The 24,050-nt window shown below is 41.1% G+C and overlaps 1 protein-coding gene across 4 annotated transcripts in view; it reads left to right on the top strand.

Moving 5' to 3' along the window:
* PEX5L (peroxisomal biogenesis factor 5 like) overlaps positions 1-7,046 on the top strand; it is a 364,561-nt gene extending 357,515 nt beyond the window's left edge. For all 4 annotated transcript variants that reach the window (XM_073626273.1, XM_073626275.1, XM_073626272.1 and 1 more), the window contains one exon: positions 647-7,046. In XM_073626273.1, the coding sequence (XP_073482374.1) occupies positions 647-851 (205 nt within the window). In that variant the 3' untranslated portion in view covers positions 852-7,046. The remainder of the gene's footprint in view (positions 1-646) is intronic.
* The last annotated feature ends 17,004 nt before the right edge of the window (positions 7,047-24,050 follow it).

Genomic DNA, 24,050 nt, shown 5'->3' with positions numbered 1-24,050 from the left:
AGCTATAGGTATAAGTACATTACCCTTCATTACATTGTGCTAATGAGCTTGATTAAAGTGGTTTACAACCACTTTAACCACTTACCATCCACAGGACATCTATATATGACTTGGTCTTCAAGTTTTTAACTTGAACGTGTAAACAGCCAATCATGCACAGTCCCGAGCTTGATCAGCTGAAGTGGAGGACAGGAATGGCAGCTGCAGGGATCAGTCACAGTGCTGAAGGGAGCCTGCTGGAGTGAGGCGTAAGGTAAGTATTTTTCCCTTAATCCACTGCCCCTAGATTAAACAAGCAAATAACCTTTGAAGTGCAGGGGTCCCCACTGCAAGGGTGGATTTTTTTATTCTTTCGGAGTTGGGCTTTAATAACTAGTTTCCATTATTATCATGTTCATTTAATACCATATGTTAACTGTTCAAGATAAAGGGAAGCTCAAATGTTTGATTGTGATCTGGAAGACTGCCATATCTAGAAAAGAAAACATTTTAGTTCTTCGTAAAAATGATGAAGGCATAGTAGAATGTTGTCTTTTGTTAACAGTGCTTTCTAAAATCTGCATTCTTTTAATTTAGAAGTATCACGTTAGCATATGAATGTGGTTTTGACTTTATATGTTTTTCCTTTGATATGTTGTCTTTGCAGAGAGGCTGTTAGCAACTTCCTTACAGCTCTAAGCCTGCAGAGGAAAAGCAGGACTCAGCTGCAGTCTCTTCACCCAGTCATCTCAGGCAATATTTGGGCTGCACTCAGAATAGCCCTTTCTATGATGGACCAGCCAGAACTGTTTCATGCTGCCAATGTGGGAGACCTGGATATTCTCTTGAGAGCCTTTAATATAGAATCATGAATGACTGGACCTCAACGTCCTTTTCTACAAATCAAGTGTTTGCTGCAGATTCAGATGGGCATGATATTCAGTACTTCCATCAGATGATAACTTGGCCTTTTTATCCCAAAGATTGCTCAGTTACATCTGACATAAAAGCACAAACAGCAAGGAGTTGCAGATTACATTATTTTATGAACATTTGAATAAAATATGCCTTTCCAATAAAGACCATTTTCAGAGAAATTATCTTTTATTAGATATCTATGAGACTGATCAGACTGCGTTCAAAAGAGTCCTAGATACTTTGATACAGCAAACTAGTCCAGATTCTGGATGTATTTCTTCCATACTACATCAGATGTCCGTGTTTAGAAGGTGCTGCTCTGTACTTGAGCTTAGTACTACTGTATGACCATCTGCAGTACAAAGAAGGAAAACTCTTGGCCAGTGCATGAGGATCTATACCAACTATACAATGATTGCTCATAACCTGTATGACCTTTATACATGTTAGTAGATGTGGAGTAGTTTTATTAGCAACACTTTGCAATCCCTGCTATTATATATGTAAGCAGGTACCTTCCAAGGAATACCATCTATAAGATCCAGTGCACCTCAATATACAGCAGTAATCAAGAGTCTGAAGTTGGTTGTTGTCAAAAATGCCTTTGTTAACTGATATATGAGGTATTGTCCACAGGTATAACCAACTGCCAAAATTCATTATAACTTTACAAATACAAAAAGAAAGTTGCACTGATTGAGGCTGTACCAAGCCTGTTTGTAACTATATGTTTGCACTTTAGTCAGTTTTAATTATGCATGACATTAGTGTCTGATAGTAATGAAAGATTTAAATATCTGCCTGAAAATGGCAAATAGGACCAAATATATTCTATAGGGATATTTTTATCCACTAAGATCATGAATTATGTACACTCTTAAAAATGCTGGTAAAAATTAATATAAAACCATATGCAAACTGACATAATCTAAACCAGAGATGAGCAGTTCTGTTCGGTAGTGGAAGAGCTGTAAAGGGTCTACCAGCTTCATGTGGACCCAAGGGTGCTCCAGTAATAATACATGTGTGCTTTCTTTAAGATAATTCTCACTTTTTCTTCATAAGTTTTAAAGTATAAAAGCAAACTTTTGGAAACAGATCATAATTTATACCGGTCAGAAAGTGTAAGCAAATGCTAATAACACAAACCTATTTAAGAATAATGGGGGTTAATGAATGTTTGGAAATCTTCAGCAAGAAAAATTGTCAATAAAACAGATATCAGCTCCAAAGTAATGTCAAGAACCTATAGAAACCATCTGCTTGAAAAGGTATATATGTATTCTGCACAGTAGACACTAGGAGACACAGTAGAACTATTTTAGAGCATGGGTCATTGATAATATATCCTATATGCCTATCTATTAGACTTTTTTCTCTGAATATTTAATCAGTGTTAGCAGTCAGATAGAAGCATGTTAAACAGCTGGGCAATTTCAGAAAAACATTGCGAAAGCAGTAATTATGTATCAATGGCAGTGATTCAATTGCAACCAATCAGATTTAAGCATATTCTAGTTATAAAAGGGAAAGATAATTTCAAACAGGTTGCTTTGGGTTACTGCACTTTGTACATTACTGTTTATCTTATGAAATAAGCCCCTGTTCTTTCCAGCAGTATATCTTCCTTTATGTTATAGTTTCAGCATTTAAAACAAAATCCTGCGATTGTCAGTGATGTGTCTGCTCATGTAGATCTTGTTAGACTATTCATTTTGATTTTTTTTTAACTAGCAGTCTCTTAAAATTGTACTAGTCTAGTTTATAGTTTGCAGGCCCTGTTAGCAAGTGACTAACAGAATATAATTAATGTCTTAGTCCAGTTATACCTAGAAAGAAACAGGCTAACCCTATCTGATATAGAAATGACACTGCTCTAGATTAACCGTAGCAATTGGTATGATTTAATTGGTCAAGCAGTTTTGAATGACCAAGACTACACTATAAGTTTTTACACGGGTCAAGACCTACTTGAACACTGCCAAACAAGCAGAAATTTCCTTTAACACAAATGCACAGACTGTTTTGCTTTATTGCTAAGCTTCCCAACAAATGCTTCTACGACCATGCAACTAAATGGTAATAATAATGCACTCTGACTGTTGCACTTGATGGATCATCAGAGTAGGTCTGTGATCCGGGATAAAAAAACAATCATGTATCTGGTTGGCAGTATGTTAAATTACACAGTGGGTTTACTTATCCCAAACAAAGATAGACAAATTGTTTAAAAAAAAGTAAAATTTTAAAATATGTTTTAATTAAAGGTGATCCATATGGGACTGTGGAGGGTCAAAACTATGTTTTGTTGAGTCTGTTTAAAGTATATAATTGATACAGTAAACATGTGCCAGAAAATCTTATAACCATAAAACTAGACTTTCAGGATATCTGAGTTATAGTATGTCCTAGAATATTACCCCAAGAGGTTAAGATGAGACCTAAATGGTTCTACGTCCAAAGTCAATTATAAATATATTCATTAGCAATGGCATAATATATTATTGAAAGTGATTGTAAAGTCTTGTTTTTTTTCTATAAAAATAACAAACATGTCATACTTACCTGCTTTGTTGCAGTGGATTTGTACAGAGCAGTCCAGATCCTCCTCTTCTCGGGTCCCTCTTCTTTGCTCCTGACCCCTCCCTCCTGTTGAGTGCCCCCACAGCAAGTAGCTTGTTATGGGGCACCCAAACCAAGCTGTAGCTCCTTGTGTCCATTCAGACATGGAGTTGTGGTTCGGCGCCAGCCCCTCTCTCTCCTAATTGGCTAACTAACTTTGATTGACAGCAGTGGGAGCCAATGGCGCCGCTGCTGTATCTCAGCCAATCAGGAGGGAGAGTCCAGGATAACTGAGACACTCATGGACATCGCTGGACAGAGAGGGGGCTCAGGTAAGTATTAGGGGTGCTGAGAGGGGCTGCTGCACACAGAAGGCTTTTTATCTTAATGAATAGAATGCATTAAAATAAAAAGCCTTTTGACTTTACAACCCCTTTAAAGCACAGACATTCCACTTCACAGATGCTACTAACAAAACTTAATTTCCCACAATTTCCTGCACTACAAAAACCAGTCTGAAATACATTTTTCAGTATTGTCTGCTTTATATGCTTCCATTATAAAGCACAGGTCTATCTGTTCTTTTTATGCACCCATACATCACAGCAGTGTAAAGCAGGCCTTCAGATTTTAGGGGTCCTATGTAGGACCACTTGTGCCTCCATAAATCCATACAGTATATTTAAATTGTGCTTAGAATAATAATAATAAGATGGAGATAAATGTTACACATACCATACATAATACATAATGCTTATGTAATACATATATAAAGCAGTGTGATCAACAGCCATCAAGAGCATTCATGTCCCACAGTTAGTGGTGATGTCCCTTAGGACAAGTTAACCAGCACAAAGTTATATTTGTTATTAAGTTTTTCATATTTCTATGGAAAAGAAAGGTAAGCATGTAAATATCACCCTAATATATTTTATATCCACATGTTGCTTGTGCCCTAGGCTGCCATGTGAAGCCATGAAAACAACATGGATGGGAAACAAGGGTTGCCAGGTAGACATCACTGTACCACAGGTCTGCTAAGAAGATGTCAGGGTTTAATTTTTATTTCATTTTTTATTTTAAGAGATCCCATTTTTTTGTTTTAAATTTACTATATTAATGGTGTTTACAGGATAATGCTAGTACATGCTGTGCCAACTATCATTCACTGGTTTTGTAGACATCAAGACAGTACTGATAATATGTCCCTATCTTATTCCACCTTTACTTTCAGCCTGGATCTAATCTATTTAGAGACATATTTAGGCTACAGCAGGAGTTGTATGTCCTCCAGATGTCATTGGGTCCCCCTCTCTCCCTTCAGCCTCACTCCTCTCTCTGATTAGCTTCCGCCTCTCCCGTAAGCTGTGATTGCCTTGTCTGGCTTAAAAATAACTTGTCTTTGATTGCTATGCTATTTTTAAAGCTACTGATTCTCATAGATAACATTTTAGCTAAATATACACATGTAACCACGATTTCCTATCAAATATCACAGGGCTCGAAGTAAAATCTTTTAATGTGTTACTATGAGCAGCAATGCATTTATCTTTAATGAAATAAGTGTGAATGTTCAGAACATGTCTTAACGAGGAAGACTTGGCTTTGGGTATATTGGGATTCAGTGATGACTCCACAAGATGGTAATTGGTTATGGCTCTCAAATGTAAAGCCTGCAGTTTTTGTTGCATCATAATGTAAATAGTGCAGTAACCCACAAATTTCACCTCTCAGCAGGTTAAACCAGGCATGACAGATGGTTTCTGATTAGTTGCTATGGGTTACTGCTCTCTTAGTGCAGTCCTTGACCCAAGGCAGCTCACAAAGAATAACTTTTGATATTATGGCATATTCCCATCCTTCCTTAGGTATTTTAACCAACAACTCTTTAAAATATGATTTTAAGTTTCTCAGTTTGAGCTTCTGATGTTAGTTTAATAAATTTTAATGAAGCAGGATTTGAAGAACACAGGCCATGGAGTAAAGTCAAATCCCATAAATTATTGTTGATGCATGGTATCTTAAAATGACCCATGTAATTCCTTGTGCTATACTGTTTAACAATACAATGCACAGGTTATATAGGCACTGTATCTCAATCTCTCTAGCAATTACTAGATAGCAGCTGTGAAACTCTCTGTAAAAATAAACTTTGCCTTCAAAAGTCTGATTATCCCTTCTTTCTCCATTAGTTGGATTATTTTTTTTCTTTTGGCTAATATCAACCAATAAGGAAATAAGTAAAAAATTCCAGCAAATTAGGAAATGAGGAGGGAGGGGAGGTAAAAAAAAATGGGTAAAGTAATATTTTACACAGATTTTTAACAACTGATCTCTTGGGAATGCTGGAGAACTGGGACATATGTAAAGGGAGCAAAAAAGAGCATACATCAACCACTATGCACAGGTACTGTTTAGTGCATAGCAAAACTAAAGCCAAAAGTTATTCTAACTAAAAAGAAAAAAGGTTTGAAGTCAGTAATTTGTAGGGATTTTGTTGATCTGCATACTTCATTCCCATATATTGGCCCAATATAATCTTCATACCAACACCCCAGGGAGAAACCTTCTTATACTCCTCACTGTTATAAGACATCTAAAACCCCTGAGATAATAGTGCCCAGTGCAAACACATACACAGCTGCCTTAAAAACAGAGCCTATTGTTTGTGGGGTGCTAAAGGGGGTAAAAGGTAATTTTTAAATAGAATTATGATGAGTTTAGGATGTGTGTATTATAGCTAGACATGTATAAAGGCCCCTTGAATACATTCCAAATGGTTATTTTCCATTGGGTCTCACAGGGAATTTAGAAACCATTGTACTTCCACATTAGTCATCAAAATGACTTCACTGCCAGAGTGATCTGCTTTCAGATTAATTTCAAACAAAATTTTAACATTAAAGCAAATATGTGGCCTTACTACAGTATAACCCCCTTTTCATAAAGCCCATAGAACATAATTACTGAACACAAATTGTATTCTAGAAGTAAACGGCGCAGCAAAGAGCCATTATTAGAGAGCACTTAAAGGTTTCAGCCTAATGATCATCTAAATATGTGCAGTCTTTTCTCCCACTTCAATGATTGTAATAGACAAAGACTATTCTTTACCAAAATCTGAGAATTTTCGCACATTAGTAGAGAAACCATGTTGTTATTCTCGGATCTCATTCAACTAAACGGTACAGTTGCAACTCATTTCATTGTAATGTTGAACTGTACCCCTTTTTTGAGATGGTGTTGCTCCATAAGGTGCATTTCTTGGTCATGTTTGTCTCCCTAACTTTTTAAAATGACTATTCTACCATTCTACACGCAATATGATATTTGTACACCCCGAACAAAAAAGAGAAATCTATATTTTTAAAGTATGATTATCTTGATCATCAAAAGCAACAGATTTGTATAAAAAAATATAAGAAAAAGGATTTTTTTTAAAAAGAATATAATAACCTCAGGTATTGCCATGTTGCATGAATTTAGCATCTATGTATATTCAACCTATTAACCAAAAGCATGCATTCAAATGTATTTTACTGTACAAAAACAAGAAACATGATTAAATCACTCTAAAGATTATTAAATTTGTGATGTGGGTCTTTTATTTGTGGGTATGTAAAATGTTTGGTTTCTTTCATTATGAAGGCATCACACAAAATAATGTCTGCAGATGAAGATTTTTTTTTTGTTGTTGTTGGTAAAGCAATTTATAGCATATGCCTTATTAGTTTTATTCTAGACATTTCAATTAAAACCAGCTTTAATGTTGGCCAGTTTGATCTGATCCAAAATCAGACCTGAGTGTTTGCTTAGACAAATTATATCTAAAATTTTCTCCCTGCTTTAATACAAGTATGTCTTCTAAGTGTGTGTGTATGTGTTTTATAGAACATTAAAGGGAAGAATGTGCAGTAGAGGAAAGTTTACATAAATTGGGTCTCTGTGAGAATTCTTAGACTACCAAACAAATACATACAAGCTAAAAACTGAGCAAGACAATCAAATAAACACAAGGTAGGAATACAGCAGAAAATCAGTTTTTATAGCAGAAAAGGCTCTGAAAGAAACCAGTACAGACTTTGTTAAATTTTTTGTCTATGTCAGTTTTTTTGTTTTATCTGACTTGTTATGTTACAGCATACCCACTCCAATCCTATATATTATACATCAAGAAATCATCTTCTATATACAGGTTTTGTCACTGCTGTATCATCTTTCTTACTGGCATAACATTTGAGCCTTCCACATTCTAGTTTTTGATTGCATAGTACCCTGCATATATCTATACTTTGGTGCCTCTTTAGGCACCACCAATGCTACATGCTCCTTTGTATCACATTATTATCCATATGTTTGTTTTCAGCATGCATTGTGTTGCATTTGTATTAGCATTACATGTCCTTTTTTGTTGTGTTTAACTGCTTTGTATTTACATACACTTTTAGTTATCCTAAACTAGGGGTCTCATACTAAAGTGCATGTTATAATAGACAACAATCTTCAAAATGATTTAGTCGCAAACCCTTTTGAGAGTAAAAAAAAAAGCAAACATGTCACAGTGGGAATTAGTTGGCGTGACCTAAGAAGGGTTAGTCCTTAAAGTATGTAAGTCATTTACAAACGAAACAGATAAACAATTGGTGCAAATATAGGCCCTATGTCTAAGTCTGAAGCTCTGGTAAAGAAGATACAATGAGGCAATAAATAAATCAAATGTAGTCCATATCAATGGATAAGTTCAGACATGTCCATATAAAACCTACTGAAGCGGCAGCTCTGTGTGGGAGCAAGAAGTGGCTCAGGATGAAGGCACTAGGAAAGATCACATGTGCCAACTAAGTGTAGCTTTATAGACTTTAAGAAGGTGAAAAGGAGCAGCCTGAAGAAGGAGCGCATGCTCCGCAAACGCGTCGCCGATGTACCCGCATCATATTCGGGAAGTGAAGTCACGCCAGCCCTACAGTGCATTCTACTGGACCACGGGACCAGGAAGTTCCGGGACCAGAGCACCCAACCATAGACTGATTGCCTGTTATCCAGCTGGTCTCTTGTTGATGTTCGCTTATTCCCTCTCCCCCTCCATGATGTCGATATGATTGATGTGCAGTGTCATTCTGTATGTGCCTGTGACCATTTACAATGTGTGAGTAACACTCCTTTTTCACCTTTATTAAAGTCTATAAAGCTACACTTAGTTGGCGCATTCTTTCCTAGTAAGTAAGTCCTTTAGTTGAAGCTAGAACTTTTTTTTATATTGTGGATAAAGAATTAAATGATTAAAACCCATCTCATTCTTTTTGCCATATGTATTGTACTGCATCTGGAAATTAATCTTCACTTCCTGTTCCTTCAACACAACAGAATGCGTGAGGAAATTTCTCCAAAGTGAGGGACATTCCCAGTTGTCAGTGAAAGAAATTGGAAGATTTCCTTTCCTCTCCTTTTCTGTTCTGGTCAAAACTAAAACCTCACTATCCTATCAAATAATGGCTTTAGATACACTTTAAGGGATGTCCTTTACTGTGACCTATCTTTATATGTATGCTATACACATTGGATTGTGGTGAAAACAATTTTGGAATGTGAATTTGTGCCAATATTTCCGTGTCTGGTGTTGTTGTGACTGTACCTTCCTGGCATTTATTTGTTTCCAAAAAAATATACTAAACTTAAGATAAATACCCAACAGATTGGGCAAACCCCAATCCCTCACTGGAGTACCCTCCTGAAGTGATTTTTTAGCTTTTTATTGTATATTTACCTTTTACATACCTTTTACAATTTTTGTATACAGGCTTTTTTTGTACTGTCTTTATTGATGTCATGTGACATCCTGGGGTCCTCTTCCTTCTGCATAGGCAGTGCTTGGATCTGTACAAAAAAAGAACAGCATAGAGTTCTCTACATAGAGCCCAGGTTGGTTTGATGATGCACCCCAGGAGACTTGTCCTTGTTGCCATGGGCTCGCAGGAATCATGTTGAATGATGTCATCATTCAACTCAGAAGAGGCAGCTGAGATAGGAGGAGGATGAAGAATGCAGTGCAGAAGCATGAAAATGACTGCTTGGAAACTTTTTTTTTTTAACAGGGAGGGATATTAAATACAAAATAATTGGAGGCAGAGTTTTAGCCACTTGGTGATTACGCATTATACTATGGGAGAGCGGCCACTGTAGACAAAGCAAAGTCACTGCTTGCTCCCGGGTTTAGGGTGCGCTCATGCATGTCCACTGTCCGGCGCCGACTATGATTGTACACAGCGGGAGCCTGTCAGCAAGTCCTGGCCAATGATTCATGACAGTAGTCATTAGTACAGTGACAGTGTAAAGTATTACCAATGATCACTGTATTAATGTCAGTGGGGATGTCAGAGGCAGTTAGTCAGTTCCCCACTGTGTCAGTTAGTGTCAGATTTTCCGTCGCACTATCGCAGTCCCATTATAAGTCGCTGATCGCCCCCATTAGTAGTATAAAAAATTAAAAAATTCCAGTAAACAGTATATAATTTGTAGGTGCTATAACTTTCACTCAAACTAATCAATATACACTTATTGGGATTCTTTTTTATATCAAAAACATGTAGCAAAATACATTTTGACCAAAATTTATGAAGAAATTAGATTTTTTTTTTTTTATTGGATATCTTTTATAGCAGAAAGTAAAAAAACATTGTGTTTTTTTTTTCAAAATTTTCTGTTTTTTTTTTAATTGATTGCAAAAAATAAAATACCCAGTGGTGATCAAATACCACCAAAAGAAAGCTCTATTTGCGTGAAAAAAAGTATATAAATTCACTTTAGGTACAGCATTGCATGCCTGCGCAATTACCAGTTAAAGTAGCTTAGTGCTGAATAGCAAAAAATGGCCTGATCATGAAGGGTCATGAAGGGGTAAAATTTTATACCTTGCTTCCAATATAAACTACAAATTTATTAATATACAAATGTATTTTGTTCCCCTATCCTACTCATTGACTGCATTATACTTAGAAAAGAAGAATAGCATGATGAAGTTCAAAGCCTGATTCAATTTAAATTTTGAAATCAATTTTTATTATTTTATTAATAATACTAGTGACATCCAACGCAGATGATTTTTGCACCTCAAACTATGATCAGTTTCCTTCAAAGTTGTCTTTATCTAGAAGACATAACCATTGATGTACCCAAGTTACTTTTGATGTGATGCTGCGCTGTTAGTTTGTGATGAAAAAGGCAGTTCAGCTGATGTTCTCATCAATGATTTATGACTTTCACTTCTGAAGTCACATTAGCACTGTGTAACTAGCCATAATGTGCAAAAAAGGAAGTCAGCTGATGTGCAAAAAGGTGCAGCATGTCAGTGTTAGCAGGAAAAGACACAGCAGGATGTCGACAGCTTCCTATTAATAAGTTATGAGAGCGGGAACATAAAAGAGCCAGGAGATGGATAGAAGAAAGTTGGTGAAAGAACACAGATTAGGAAACAAAGCAAATGAGATTAAAAACAACTTTGCAATGCAAGTGCACCTGTCTATTGCAAAAGTGTATTAATATTAAAATATTTGAAAGCTTATCTTTCTGATATATCGGATATGCTGACTATTGATTTGAAAAACTCCTAAACTAGGGAACAGAGAGACAAAGGTCAAAATGTTAAAATATATTTACTAAAAAAAACAATGTATAAAAAAGCAGAGAAATGAAACTAAACAAATTACTTTAAACTTTTTTTTTTTAGTTTTTGATATACTGGAGAAGGGTTAGATCCATCTGTCAATTGTTTATTGCAGCTTATGTCCCCATTGTCCCCTGCATTTGTCCTCATGGCCATAGTAATCCAGACAGAAAGTGAGTGGAATTACTAAATTTTAGTATTGTATTAAGAGCAAGTGGTGGGGGCTAATTTTGTAATAGAGACAATTGTTCTAGTGACGAGTCCCCCTTACTTTTGGAAGATTTCCTCCCACCTTCTATTGCATCTTCAAGATAGAAAGTAAAAGAAAATCTCCCCAAAAGAAAATTGCTTATAACCCCCACGATTATATATATATTTTTTTACAAAGGCCCTGGAGCAGGGGTCTCAAACTGGCAGCCCTCCAGCTGTTGTGAAACTACAAGTCCCATGAGGCATTGCAAGGCTGACAGTTACAAGCATGACTGGACTGTAAGTGGGCTCATAAATATATCATTTTATTAAGAAAAGTCAAGGCATTTTTCTTTTTCCAAATGAATCGATGTTTTAAAACAACTAGTGCAAGCATATATTCCATGGCTCGTTCCGGCTCTCCCGTCCCACCGGGAGGCCCGAGAGACCTGCTGGCGCATCCGCCGACTGGCTGGAGACCCAAAAGAAGCCAGAATCAGCTTTGAGTGGGTTTCAGATCTAGTAACCCGGAATCGATGTCATGACATCAATTCCTGTTTACTGGAGCAGAGGCATGATGGGACTTGTAGTTTTACAACAGCTGGAGGGCCACCAGTTTGAGTCCCCTGCCCTGGAGAATAAAATGGTGATAGTTTCAATTTTTTATGCCACGTGTTATTTGTGCAGCAGTTTTACAAACGCAAATGTTTTTAAAAAAAATACACTTTAAAGAGGAACTGCAGTCTGCTCACATAATTGGTACTAAAAACATCTTTGCCATTCTGAAGCTTACCTCCAACCACTTTGCATATTATTTTATACATACTGTGATTCTGTACTTGCCAAATATGCTGCAGAAATCTCCCTCCACGGAGTCTGGCTGCAACCATTTTAACTGTGGGCAGCTGAAGCTGCTGCCTGTTCACTTCCTGGATTTACAGAGGCAGCGATTTCTATCTTCCAGGGGCATCAGCCAAGTATGGTATATACATAGTTACATTAGTTCAAGCTAGATCAATGTAACGATGTTTAAAAAAATCCATACCTGGATTCCTTTGTGCAGGCACGTGCGTTACATGCATTGGGGTGATGTGATCTGCTATGCACCTTGCCAGCAGATTTGCATTGCAGTGCAAAACACTATTGTATGTTGTGGTGCACTGCCATAAATGGTACATGCACATTTGGTGGTGCATTAACCAGCCCATTCAAAGTAATAATCAACTTTAGGAGCAACACATTAACACTCGGTGCAATGTAATTTAAGATACCATAACGTATGTACTGGACTGTAAGTGGGCTCATAAATATATTATTTTATTAAGAAAAGTCAAGGCATTTTTCTTTTTGCAAATGAATCAGTGTTTTAAAACAACTAGTGCAAGCATATATTCCATGGCTCGTTCCGGGCTTTCCCGTCCCACCGGGAGGCCCGAGAGACCTGCTGGCGCATCCGCCGACTGGCTGGAGACCCAAACGAAGCCGGAATCGGCTTTGAGTGGGTTTCAGATCTAGTAACCCCGAATCGATGTCATGACATCAATTCCTGTTTACTGGAGCCTTAAAGGCGCCAAATTTTAAAAAATGACAGTATTCAAAACAACCAAACTTGGCGTGCAAAGGAGGGATAGACCCCAGATCCCTCCATAAAGAGTACCTGTCACTGCCTATTACTGTCACAAGGAATGTTTACATTCCTTGTGACAGCAATAAAAGTACTAAAAAAAAAAATTAAAGGGACAGTAATTTTTTTTTTTTTTAAATTGAGGACGCCGCATTCCTTCGTGCTCACGCACAGAAGTGAACGCATATGTACACAGTGTTCAAACCACACATGTGAGGTAACGCCGCGATCATGAGAGCAAGAGCAATAATTCTATCACAAAATCTCCTTTGTAACTCTAAACTGGTAACCACGTAAAAAATGTTTAAAGTGCCACCTTTGGAGATTTTTAAGTACCATAGTTTGTCACCATTCCACAAGTGTGCGCAATTTTAAAACATGACATGTTAGGTATCTATTTACTCAGCATACCATCATCTTTCAGATTATACAATAAATTTGGCTAACTTTGCTGTTTTCTTTTTTTTTTTTTTAATTCACAAAAGTGTATTCATTCCAAAAAAATTGCTTTTGAAAGACCACTGCGCAAATACAGTGTGACACGAAATATTGCAATGATCACCATTTTATTCTCCAGGGTCTCTGCTATAAAAATATATATAATGTTTGGGGGTTCTAAGTAATTTTCTAGCAAAGAATGCTGATTTTAACGTGTAAGCAACAAGTGTCAGAAAAAAGGCTTAGGTATGAAGGGGTTAAAAATGAAATAAAGGGCTTGACTGACTATTCTCTCCTGATTTAAATACTAAGAAGTTCAGCCTTGGCCTCATATCCTGACTATTCCATAGTTCAAAAAGATCTCTCACCCTTAGAAGAACTTCTCTTACTGGAAGCTCCACTCCCACTCACATACAACATACTGTTAAACTTTTTCCTCAAAACACCCAGCTATGTCAAACACTGGGAACAGGAGCATAATGTCTCACCTACTCCAGAGCAGTTGGAAAAAGTATATACTCTACTACATAAATTCTCCATCACCTGTAAATTGCAAAAGAAGATTTTTTAACCACTGGTATGAATGCGAGCTGACTTACACTACTATACCCCACTCTGCCACAAGCATGATAAGGCTGCCGGAAGCACAAAGAGCAAGCCTGCAGCTAGAGAAGCTCCTGTTCCATAACTGCTGTAACAGCTGGCTGCAGACACTTCTGGTTCCAGCTTGTCAGAGGGACAAGATTTCTATAATGTCCAATTGCTTCTCCTCCATAGCCCTAGGCAGGCACGGTCAGTTGGTAATCCATTGACATTAGATTGTGTCAGCCATATGAGAAAATTGTCACGGGTACCTAAAAAGTGTGTTATCTTTGGAAAGTGTAAAGAATCATGTAAGGTGGCCTTTTTGTTAAAAATGAACTCCAACAAAAATTCTCTATTTTGCCCAGAAATCCTCCATTGCAACTAGGGTGCAAGAAACTTGTTATAAAATCACGACACGCTGGTACAGGGTCCCAACCATTCTACATCGCTTCTTCCCTCAGGTGCCCAGCCTCTGCTGGCGCTGTGGTGCTGAGGAGGGGACGATGTTGCACATCTTCTGGTCATGTTCCAAACTTGCTCCTTTCTGGATAGAGGTGGCCCGCACGATCGGACACCTCACAGGTGTCTCCCTAGAGGGGAACCCTGCAGCCTGTCTGCTCCATCTGTCAAAACGACCCATCGAAAAATATAAGACCTCTCTCACCATCCAACTCCTGAATGCCGCAAAGGCATGCATTCCCCTGTGCTGGAAATCGGAGAGACCACCGACGAAATCCCTGTGGTTTACGAAAGTAAATGAATTAAGGGACATGGAAGACCTTACGGCTACCCTACACAATAGGGAGGAGACCTTCGGGGAAACATGGAGACCCTGGCAGCACTTTATATACACGGAAACATATCTTCAGGAAATGGCGCAATCCAGTTAACTGAATGAACCAGTTATACACCTCAGGCAGGGGTCAATACACCTCATATCTCATATTTCATATTCTCTTACTTCCTGCACTCTTTCTCTCTAATATCTTAACCTCCCGCTTCCAATACCCTTCCTGTTTCCTCTCCCCTCCTTGCCTCCCCCCCCCCCTTATCCCGGTCATATTTCTTAATTTCCCTCGGGGGTTTTAGTCTCTCTATAACGCATTCTCATACATGGGTTTCCCTATGGCCAGATACAAAGAAAATCCTAAAACCATCTACCTTCTCATGTGGTCCCATGTCTGGGCTTCATAGCCATTCAGCTCCCTACCCTATTATTTTTATTATTTTTATGAGAAAACATTATCTATCACTGAGTGATGCAATCTAACACTTAAGGGAGTCAGTACCGAATCAAGCAACGAAGATACTAGAGCACCACCGAGGTCCCATACTTTGGCAGTAGTGTTGTGCCGGGGTATAATCCCCACAAACTGTGACTGTGGTGCAAATGTCAGTTATCATATATCTTGACCCTATTGTTTCTGTTATCTTTGATTACAAACTTACTCCTGTATTCTGTATGCTTGGTTCTGACACTGTTATATAAATCACTATGTAACTGGTTGTACCCACTCAGTGTGAAAATAAAAGAATTAAAAAAAAAAAAAAAATGAACTCCAACAAATACAGTGTCCCCCCACAGCAAGGGTTAAATGCTCAATAGGTCTGGGGAATGATGTATAGGCTGTAATATTTCACCCGCTCAGCAGACAGTGCTCTTTTCTTCTCTCTGGTGCTCTAGGTTGTGAATGGTCCTCATTGTCCTCACGTACACCCTGTGATCCCTGTACAAAAAGTTTTTTTGCCTATGTCTTTATTGGATAAACTCTCCCTCATATGCTGTCAGGACTCCCCAAGCAGGAACACAGATGGCAATAAAAACCTGACAGAGGTCAGATTACTATACTGAGGTGTGCCCTGGTCAGCTGGTCAGTACAACAAAAAGGAGGCATACCCAGGATAGGTAATAGTTGATTGTAGAAGAGGGATGTGAAGAAAGTGCCCTGTAAATGGGATGGGAGGGAGGGTATCGCGCACTGGAACCGACAAGGAACACAGGTGAGTGGGCTGCTTAAATATCCCCCCAGGGCTCCTCCCGTAAAATCAGGCCACCATACTGGCCTTCTAATTTATGGTTGGAGCCCTCCAACTGAGATAGATGTGAAACCACATAAAGACGCCACTAGACTCACAAAATAACAGAGACCTGAGGTGTGCCCTGGTCAGCTGGTCGGTATGCCAAAAAGGGGGCAAAAAATACCAGGATAGGGAAAGCTGTTTTATTGGTATACATGACATTTATTGGGTAAGCTTGGTGAAGGCTTGCAACATCTCAACCAGGGGATTCGGAATGTACCGGGTAAAGCAGGTGAATTTCCATCTGCCTAAGCTTCTGCTGACATGACCCAGCACCCCATGCCAGGAGGCGGCCGAGGCTACTCTGATCCGGAAGCAGTGCCCGGAAAACTAGTTAGGGTTGCGGCCTAAATTAGCCAGGAGGATGCGAACATGTCTGATGAACTGGCTAGCTGTTAGTGGGCTGGAAGGAAAAGGCAACAAAGGACTGGAGCTAGACTGGTTTGGCAGGTATGATGATAACAACTGGTCCAGAACCGCTACTGGACACCATTCATTGGGCGTCTGGAAGAATTTGATGTTGACCCCAGAGCCGGACTGATGAGTTTTGGACACTGCCAGATGTAGGACAAAATGGTCTTGAAGGTAGGCCAGATGGCACCTGCTTAGCACCTGGCAACTGTAAGTGCATAGCACCTGGCAACAGTGTAAGTGAACTCACCTGGCCGTAGGAAGTCATATAAGGCCAGGTAGATAGCTGCTTGGATGACCAGCCTGGGCAGCAATGCAAAAGAAGACTGTGACAGGATGGCTGACATGTCCCGGAACGTGGAACTTGAAATGGGCAAGCGTTTGCTACTGGCTGATGTTTCTGGATGCCATGCAGTAAGGCATGGATTGCGAACAATGAGGGTTTCCCAGGGGCTTGTAGGAAGAGGAAATGCTGGATGCCAGCTAGGTACAGTCTGACAGTGTTGTACAGTCCAACATGGGTTGGCTCCGGGGTCTCTGAAAGAAATACAAAGGAAAATTGAGCACATTGAAATTGTAGTGAAGAGATATCTGCACCAACCTGCGTAGGAAGGACGAGATGGCCAGGGACTTGGACCTGCCTTTGTTGACAATCTCAGCCATGGCTAAGTTTTCAGTGGCGAAGACCACATCTGCCCCACCCAGGTGTGTCCCCAGACCTGAGCTGCCACGATGATAGGGTAAAGCTCGAACAATGAGGACGTCTGGCTGAACCCAGGGCCTAGGAGGATTTCCTGCAGCCATAGACCTGCAAACCAATGGGTGCCAAAAATGGCAGTGGAGGCTGCTGCATCTGTTACTATATGAGGTGAGAAGGCTGAAGCTGCTGGGATGAACATGGATATGCCGTTCCAGTTCTCAAGGAAGTTGTCCCACATTGCTAGATCTGCAGCAGCTGCCTGGTCTAGCCTGATGGTTTGATCGGGGTCCTGTGCGTGAGAAAGGAAGACCAGGAGGAGAGAAATAAAGAAACGCGCCTAAGGGACAATCCTCATTTCAGCATGCCTAACGGGGACGGCAGCTGTCTCTTGGTGCAACTTCGTGAGGTGGTGAATGCGTAAAGGATCGCCATAATCCGGGACAGCTTGTCAGGAGGTAGGCTGACCTGCATAGAGCAGGTGTCAAGGGTGATTCCTAGGAAAGTGATGGACTGCACGGGGCCTTCCACTTTTTCTGCTCCGCTATGGGCACGTGGAGGTTGCTGAACACTACCCTTAATTTGTCTAAATCTGAGGGGGGCTCATCGGACCATTCGATAAGAAGGAAGTCGTCCAGGTAATAGATAATAATAGATGACTTTCTGGCACTGCGCCTGGTGGGTTAGGATCCAGGTGAGGGACTGAGTAAACGTATCGAAGAGCCATGGTCTGCTCTTTGAGCTGAAGGTCAGTTTGGTAGCAAACTAGTATGAATCTCTCCATATGATGCCGTGCCACTGCCACAAGGAAGGTTCAATGGGTAAAAGCTTAAAAGCTTGGACAGCCATGCGCCCATGCCTACGGTAATAGTTACATAGTTACATAGTTAGTAAGGTTGAATAAAGACACCAGTCCATCCAGTTCAACCTGAGTGAGTACACACTCACATCAGTCCCTACCCTCAAGGAGCCCACAATCCAAGGTCCTCAACTCATATTCATATACTAGGGCCAATTTTTGGACAGAAGCCAATTAACCTACCAGTATGTCTTTGGAGTGTGGGAGGAAACCGGAGTACCCAGAGGAAAACCATGCAGGCACAGGGAGAACATGCAAACTCCAGGCAGGTAGTGTCGTGGTTGGGATTCGAACCAGCGACCCTTTTTACTGCTAGGTGAGAGTGCTACCCACTACACCACTGTGCCGCCCACAAATGATGGACTGTACAGCTAAGTCAACGGACGCATATTTGAGAGAATATTTGAGAGAGAACTCTTCGGAAGGAATCAGTGAGTTAAGACTGGGGATGTGGGAGGAATGAGGTGCAGACATGTAGTAACCCAAACGTAATTTATTTTAGAATTTGCCCTTGACAAGCCCAATAGGGCTAACTCTCCAAGTCTCAAATGGCGACTTAGCGAAGGGGCCAATAATGAATCCCTGGTCCAGCCCGGACTGCAACAGATTGTCAATAGCCTGCTCGTCAGTGGAGGCTGAACGGAGGTTCCTGCACTCATGGGTGGTGTGGGGTAGGGTGATGAGCCCCGTGTGGAATCCGGAGATAAACCCACGCACCAGGAATAGTGCGTATGCGGGTGACGGGTGAGAGGAAAGGTAGAAGTTCAGCCACCATACGTTCACCCAGCTCAGTCAGGATGAGTTGGGACGCTTGAGGCTGCATGTGCTCTTGGGATGAGCTCTATGACAGTTGACACAAATGTGGAGCAGTCGGCATTGGTTGCAGCTGCAGGTGCCATCGTTGAAGTTGTTGCAAATAGGCGTCTTGCCTAGTAACTGGACGAGCCATTCCAACTTGTCCACCTGAGGATGTTACATAGGGGCAGGAATGCCTTGAGTGGCACTAGAGGTAGAGGGGAAGGTCAAAGAATGTCTGCCATCTGTGTTAGAGCACCAGTTTGCCATGTGCGTGGAGGACTGGCAAACGATGCAAAGCAGGGAACGCAGACCCGCAAACTGGTGGCAGAACAACTCGGTGTCCACGATGCTCCAATTCGTTCTGGTTTGGAACCTGTGCAAGTTTGGCTGCGAGCAAGCGATGGTAGTCGTAAAACGCAGAGCCTCCATATTTGTACCCTAAGTCAACCACGGCATGGAGGTACAAATCCATCTCTTCTCTGCTGCTGGGGTTGGCCGAGCACAACGTGTCCCTAAACATGCCGAAGACCAGCACAAACTCAGTGATCGACAGTTTGCGATTGAGCCTGGTGTCTTTGACCTTCAGAACCACGGACAGGTCCCCTCAGGTGTAGGACTTATTCTCGGCCAGATCATGGACTGAGATGAGAAGGGAGACCAGGTTTACACCCTTTCCCTCCAGGATGTCCTGGATATGTTTCATTTGTGTACAGTGTTGCATGACTAAGCAATTGCCAGTTAAAGTAGCACAGTGCTGAATAGTAAAAAAAATGGCCTGGTCGTGAAGGGGGTAAAAGCTTCCAGAGGTCATATGCTTAAATCAACAACAAAATAAAAATAACGACAAATGAGTCCACAATTAATACCAACAAAATAATAAAGGTAACAAAGGTGTTGATTGCCCAAGGAACTAGGAAGCAAAAAGATACTGTTTCCAAATTAATCTTATTCTTTCCCTATGCAGTCTGTCAGCTTTGTCTATCCTATCCTGCAATTGAAAGCCCCATTGTTTCAATACTCTGAAACAATGGGGGTTATTTACGAAAGGCAAATCCACTTTGCACTACTATTTCAAACTACAAGTGCAAAGTGCACTTGAAATTACACTGAAAGTGCACTTGGAAGTGCAGTCGCTGTAAATCTGAGGGGTAAATCTGAAATGAGGGGAAGCTCTGCTGATTTTATCATCCAATCATGTGCAAGCCTAAATGCTGTTTTTTGTTTTCCTTGCATGTCCCCCTCAGATCTACAGTGGCTGCACTTCCAAGTGCACTTTCAAGTGCACTTTGCACTTGAAGTTTGCACTGGTAGTGCAAAGTGGATTTGCCTTTCATAAATAACGCCCAATGTCTGCTCTGTGGAGAAGTCTGCAAAGTGCATACACCTCATCACTATCCATAGGCCCATTTCCCTGTCTGAATTTACTACAGTCTTCTAGTAGCAGATGGTCATATTTTAAAGCCTCACTTTGTACGATACAAAAGTAATGAATAGGCAAGATTTTCAGCCCATAGCTCCACTGAATGGGAAGTATTTGCATCTGGCACTACTAATTACCTTAACAGCTCAAAGCTTTGTTGGAATGCTTCCCTTTTTAACCCATTCCTATAAATTAACTTTCTGAATTTTTAATTAACTTGTGTCACATAATATTCTATAAAGCAGCTGGCCTAGGTTGCATCATAGTGAATCCTGTCTTGATGAAGGATTTCACTTAGAAGAATTTATATAAAGCTGGCAGCTAAACCCCAATATGATTTCAGTAAATCTGTTAAAAAAAACACTTACCAAATACCATTCTCTCTGCTCAGCACTGTTGTAAATACTTCACACTGCACCTGGCCATAGTTTTTACAGTAGTTTATTGTGGAGCCTGTTGTGTTCTTCAGTGTTATCCACACAATGCTGCTGAGGACATTCTGTTTTAGGATATGGCCATGTATTGCCATGTTAAGACTATACAACTGTTTTATAAATAGGCCCTTTAGTGCTCTGAGGTCCCACCCCTGCTTACTGTCAGTTACATATGAAATAATTTTAAAGAGTAGGAACTGTGGGACCGCTCCAAGATGGCCGCTTAAGCCAGGAGCTCCGCGCTGCCTTAACCACCCGACGCACGTAGCGGGGGATCCGGAGCCCCGGGGGCCGTTATACCCACCCCATGCACTGGCGGAATAGCTGGGGCACAGAACCATGTCCGTGGGATCGTTCAGGAGAGACCTTGAGCCGCAGTTCAGAGCCTTGGCAGAGCGGGCTGAATCCAAGATGGCGGGCGCCATGCTGCCTTGCACACAGAATGCTGAGGAGAGCCCTGGAGATAGGCTGTCTTATGCATTCAACCTCCTGGGACCCCTGTGAGTAACCTCATGCCCATGGCTCACTCCCCTGCATCCACAGAATTCCTTATTGAACAATCAATGGAGGATCTCCTACACTCTCCCATGGGGCCTGCATCGCCTCACAATGCAAACGGGCCTGCACTGACAGACATAACTCCCCACACACTGCTCTCAGCACCTGATCTCTTTTCCCAACTGTCAGCCTTATTGGACAGAGGCTTAGTTCAGAGTGCAGCCAAAATTACGGGAGACATCAGGCAGGATTTCCAAATCCTTGGCTCAAGGATGGAAGCTATTGAAGATAAACTTGACCAAACAATTTCCAGACAGAACTCTGACCACATCCAGGTGCTACAAGATCAGCTGGACACTGCTCTATCTTGTATCTATGATCTTGAAAATAGATCTAGAAGGGAGAACTTCAGAATCAGGGGGCTCCCAGAATCGATCACGGACACCACATCTGTAGTACAAGATTTTCTCAGATTATCCCTGACATTCCATCGCACAAGTTGGAGATCGATCGAGCTCACAGAACCTTAGGACCCACAGAAGAGGAAGTCACATCCTCTTCTGCGGCGAGCCCCCCGTTGTGGGCTAAATGAAACAAAAAAAAGAGATATCACTGTACTGACTAAACAATGTTAGTGCAGCAATCTTTCCCGCTTTGCCTTTGTGTCCCCCCTCCCCCCAGGCCAGAACACACTAATCAGCACTTGCAGCCATTGACTGCGAGCGCTGATCGGATAATGGTTTTCCAGCATGTCCCTTTGACAAAAGCCAGTCCTTAGACCTGCTTCTGTTGCAAGGACAGCTGTACACATGGTCTGAATTTCGGGCAGTTCCTGTTGAACCGGCCAATATGCGGACTGTGTGTACCCAGCTTTAGAGCTGCTGCCATGTGTTTATTGCTGTTTGTGTCCCTGCAAGGTAGATTTGCCCTCTGTTTATCTATCTTGGTGACCATTGTCAGGAAGTGATGGTAAATCCAACATTTAACAGCTGTCACATGGATGCCCAGGAGAAAGACCTTTTTGGTCCCTCTCTTAGGAGGTGGTGGGTGTGGTTCTGCCCAGATCCCTCCCACCTGTTCTTGTGTGTAGGTGGCCATGCCCACAGTCCCCCTCTCACACCTTGCTTTCTTCTGGAGGGGGCGTAGCCTACCATTTAGGAGGCACCACCCATCTAGTATGCCTTGGGGATATGGTCAAGGGTCCGGCACCTTCACAGATACAGAGAGTTTATGTCATGTGTGATGTCACCCACTGCTGTGTGCAAGCAGGTGTGGGCGTGCATCGCAAGAGTATTTAGGGGGGTGTGGGTCAGCCCAAACGCACAGACATAGGGTGTATACCTACAGGATTGCACTTTGCAGTGAACTACACTTTTTGAGGTAAGAGAGTTTTATATTAGCTGGAAATTTTGTGCAGCTAAATATTGGACATATAAATATAATGGGAATGTAAGGATTTAGTTATGGGTATTCATTTATAATATTGAATTGATGAAGCGTGGTTATATCCGGTAATGCACATTATATTAACTCCCTATGACTTTACATTGTATTATACCTGGACCAGCTCTTTATTATGCCCAAGCTTTATGCTTAATAGGGATGAGCCGAACACCCCCCCCGAACAGGCAAAAAATTTGTACGAACAAGTGAACACTGTTAAAGTCTATAGGATACGAACATGAAAAATCAAAAGTGCTAATTTTAAAGGCTTATATGCAAGTTATTGCCATAAAAAGTGAATAATAACCCGGGTCCTGACCCAGGGGACATGTTTCAATGCAAAAAAAAGTTTTAAAAACTGACGTTTTTTTCGTGAGCAGTGATTTTAATAATGCTTAAAGTGAAACAATAAAAATTAAATATTCCTTTAAATATCGTGCCTGGGGGTGTCCTTAGTATGCCTGTAAAGTACCCGAGACCCGAGAAAAAAAAGCAATAACTCCGCCTCCATGGGAGGATCCTGCTGACTGAAGCCTCTTTGCGATGACAGCTGTTATATAGCTGAGGGCCACACTGTGACGTAAACGAATGCCCCTGCCTTCCTCTGACATTACGTGGCATCAGAGGGGACAGGGTAACCCGTTTACGTCACCGTTTACGTCACCAGGTGGCCCCGCCATCAGCTATTTAACAGCTGTCATCGCGAGGAGGCTTCCGTTAGTGAGAGCCTCCCATGGAGGCGGAGTTTATTCCATTTTTTTTTCTTGGGTCATCTGATGCTGTGATCAAAGATGAATGGACATTGCGGGACAGGTTTTTAAAATTTTTTTAATAAAGAACTTGTCCCAAATTGTCTACTGTCATTTTTACCATTTTGACACTTTTTTTGGTGAATGTGTGGGGGTATAATGTACCCAATACCCATTCACATGGGGGGGCAGGATCTGGGGTCCCCTTGTTAAAGAGGGGTTCCAGATTCCGATAAGCCCCGCAGACCCCCACTACCACCGGGCAAGGGTTGTGGGGATGAGGCCCTTGTCCACATCAACATGGACAAGGTGCTTTGGGGTGGTCCTCAAAGCATCCTCTCCATGTTGAGGGCATGTGGCCTGGTACGGTTCAGGAGAGGGGGGGTCGCTCTCTTGTCCCTCCCCTTTTCCTGTGGCCTACCAGGTTGTGTACTCGGATAAGGGTTTGGTATGTATTTTGGGGGGGACCCCTACGCCATTTTTTTAATTTTGTCGCAGGGTTGCCCTTAAAATCCATACCAGATCTGAAGGGCCTGGTATAGATTTTGGGGGGACCCCTATGTCATTTTTTTTTTTTTTTAATTGGCCCAGTGTTCCCCTTAATATCCATACCAAATCTGAAGGGCCTGGTATGAATTTTGGGGGGACCCTCACGCATTGTTATTTTACATTTTTGTGTGGGATTCCCCTTAATATTCATACCAGAC

The sequence above is a fragment of the Aquarana catesbeiana genome, linkage group LG04 (assembly GCF_042186555.1).
Source record: "Aquarana catesbeiana isolate 2022-GZ linkage group LG04, ASM4218655v1, whole genome shotgun sequence".
Taxonomy (NCBI): Eukaryota; Metazoa; Chordata; class Amphibia; order Anura; family Ranidae; genus Aquarana; species Aquarana catesbeiana.
The sequence above is the reverse complement of the archived record's forward strand: the minus strand, read 5'-3'. Positions and strand labels throughout refer to the sequence as shown.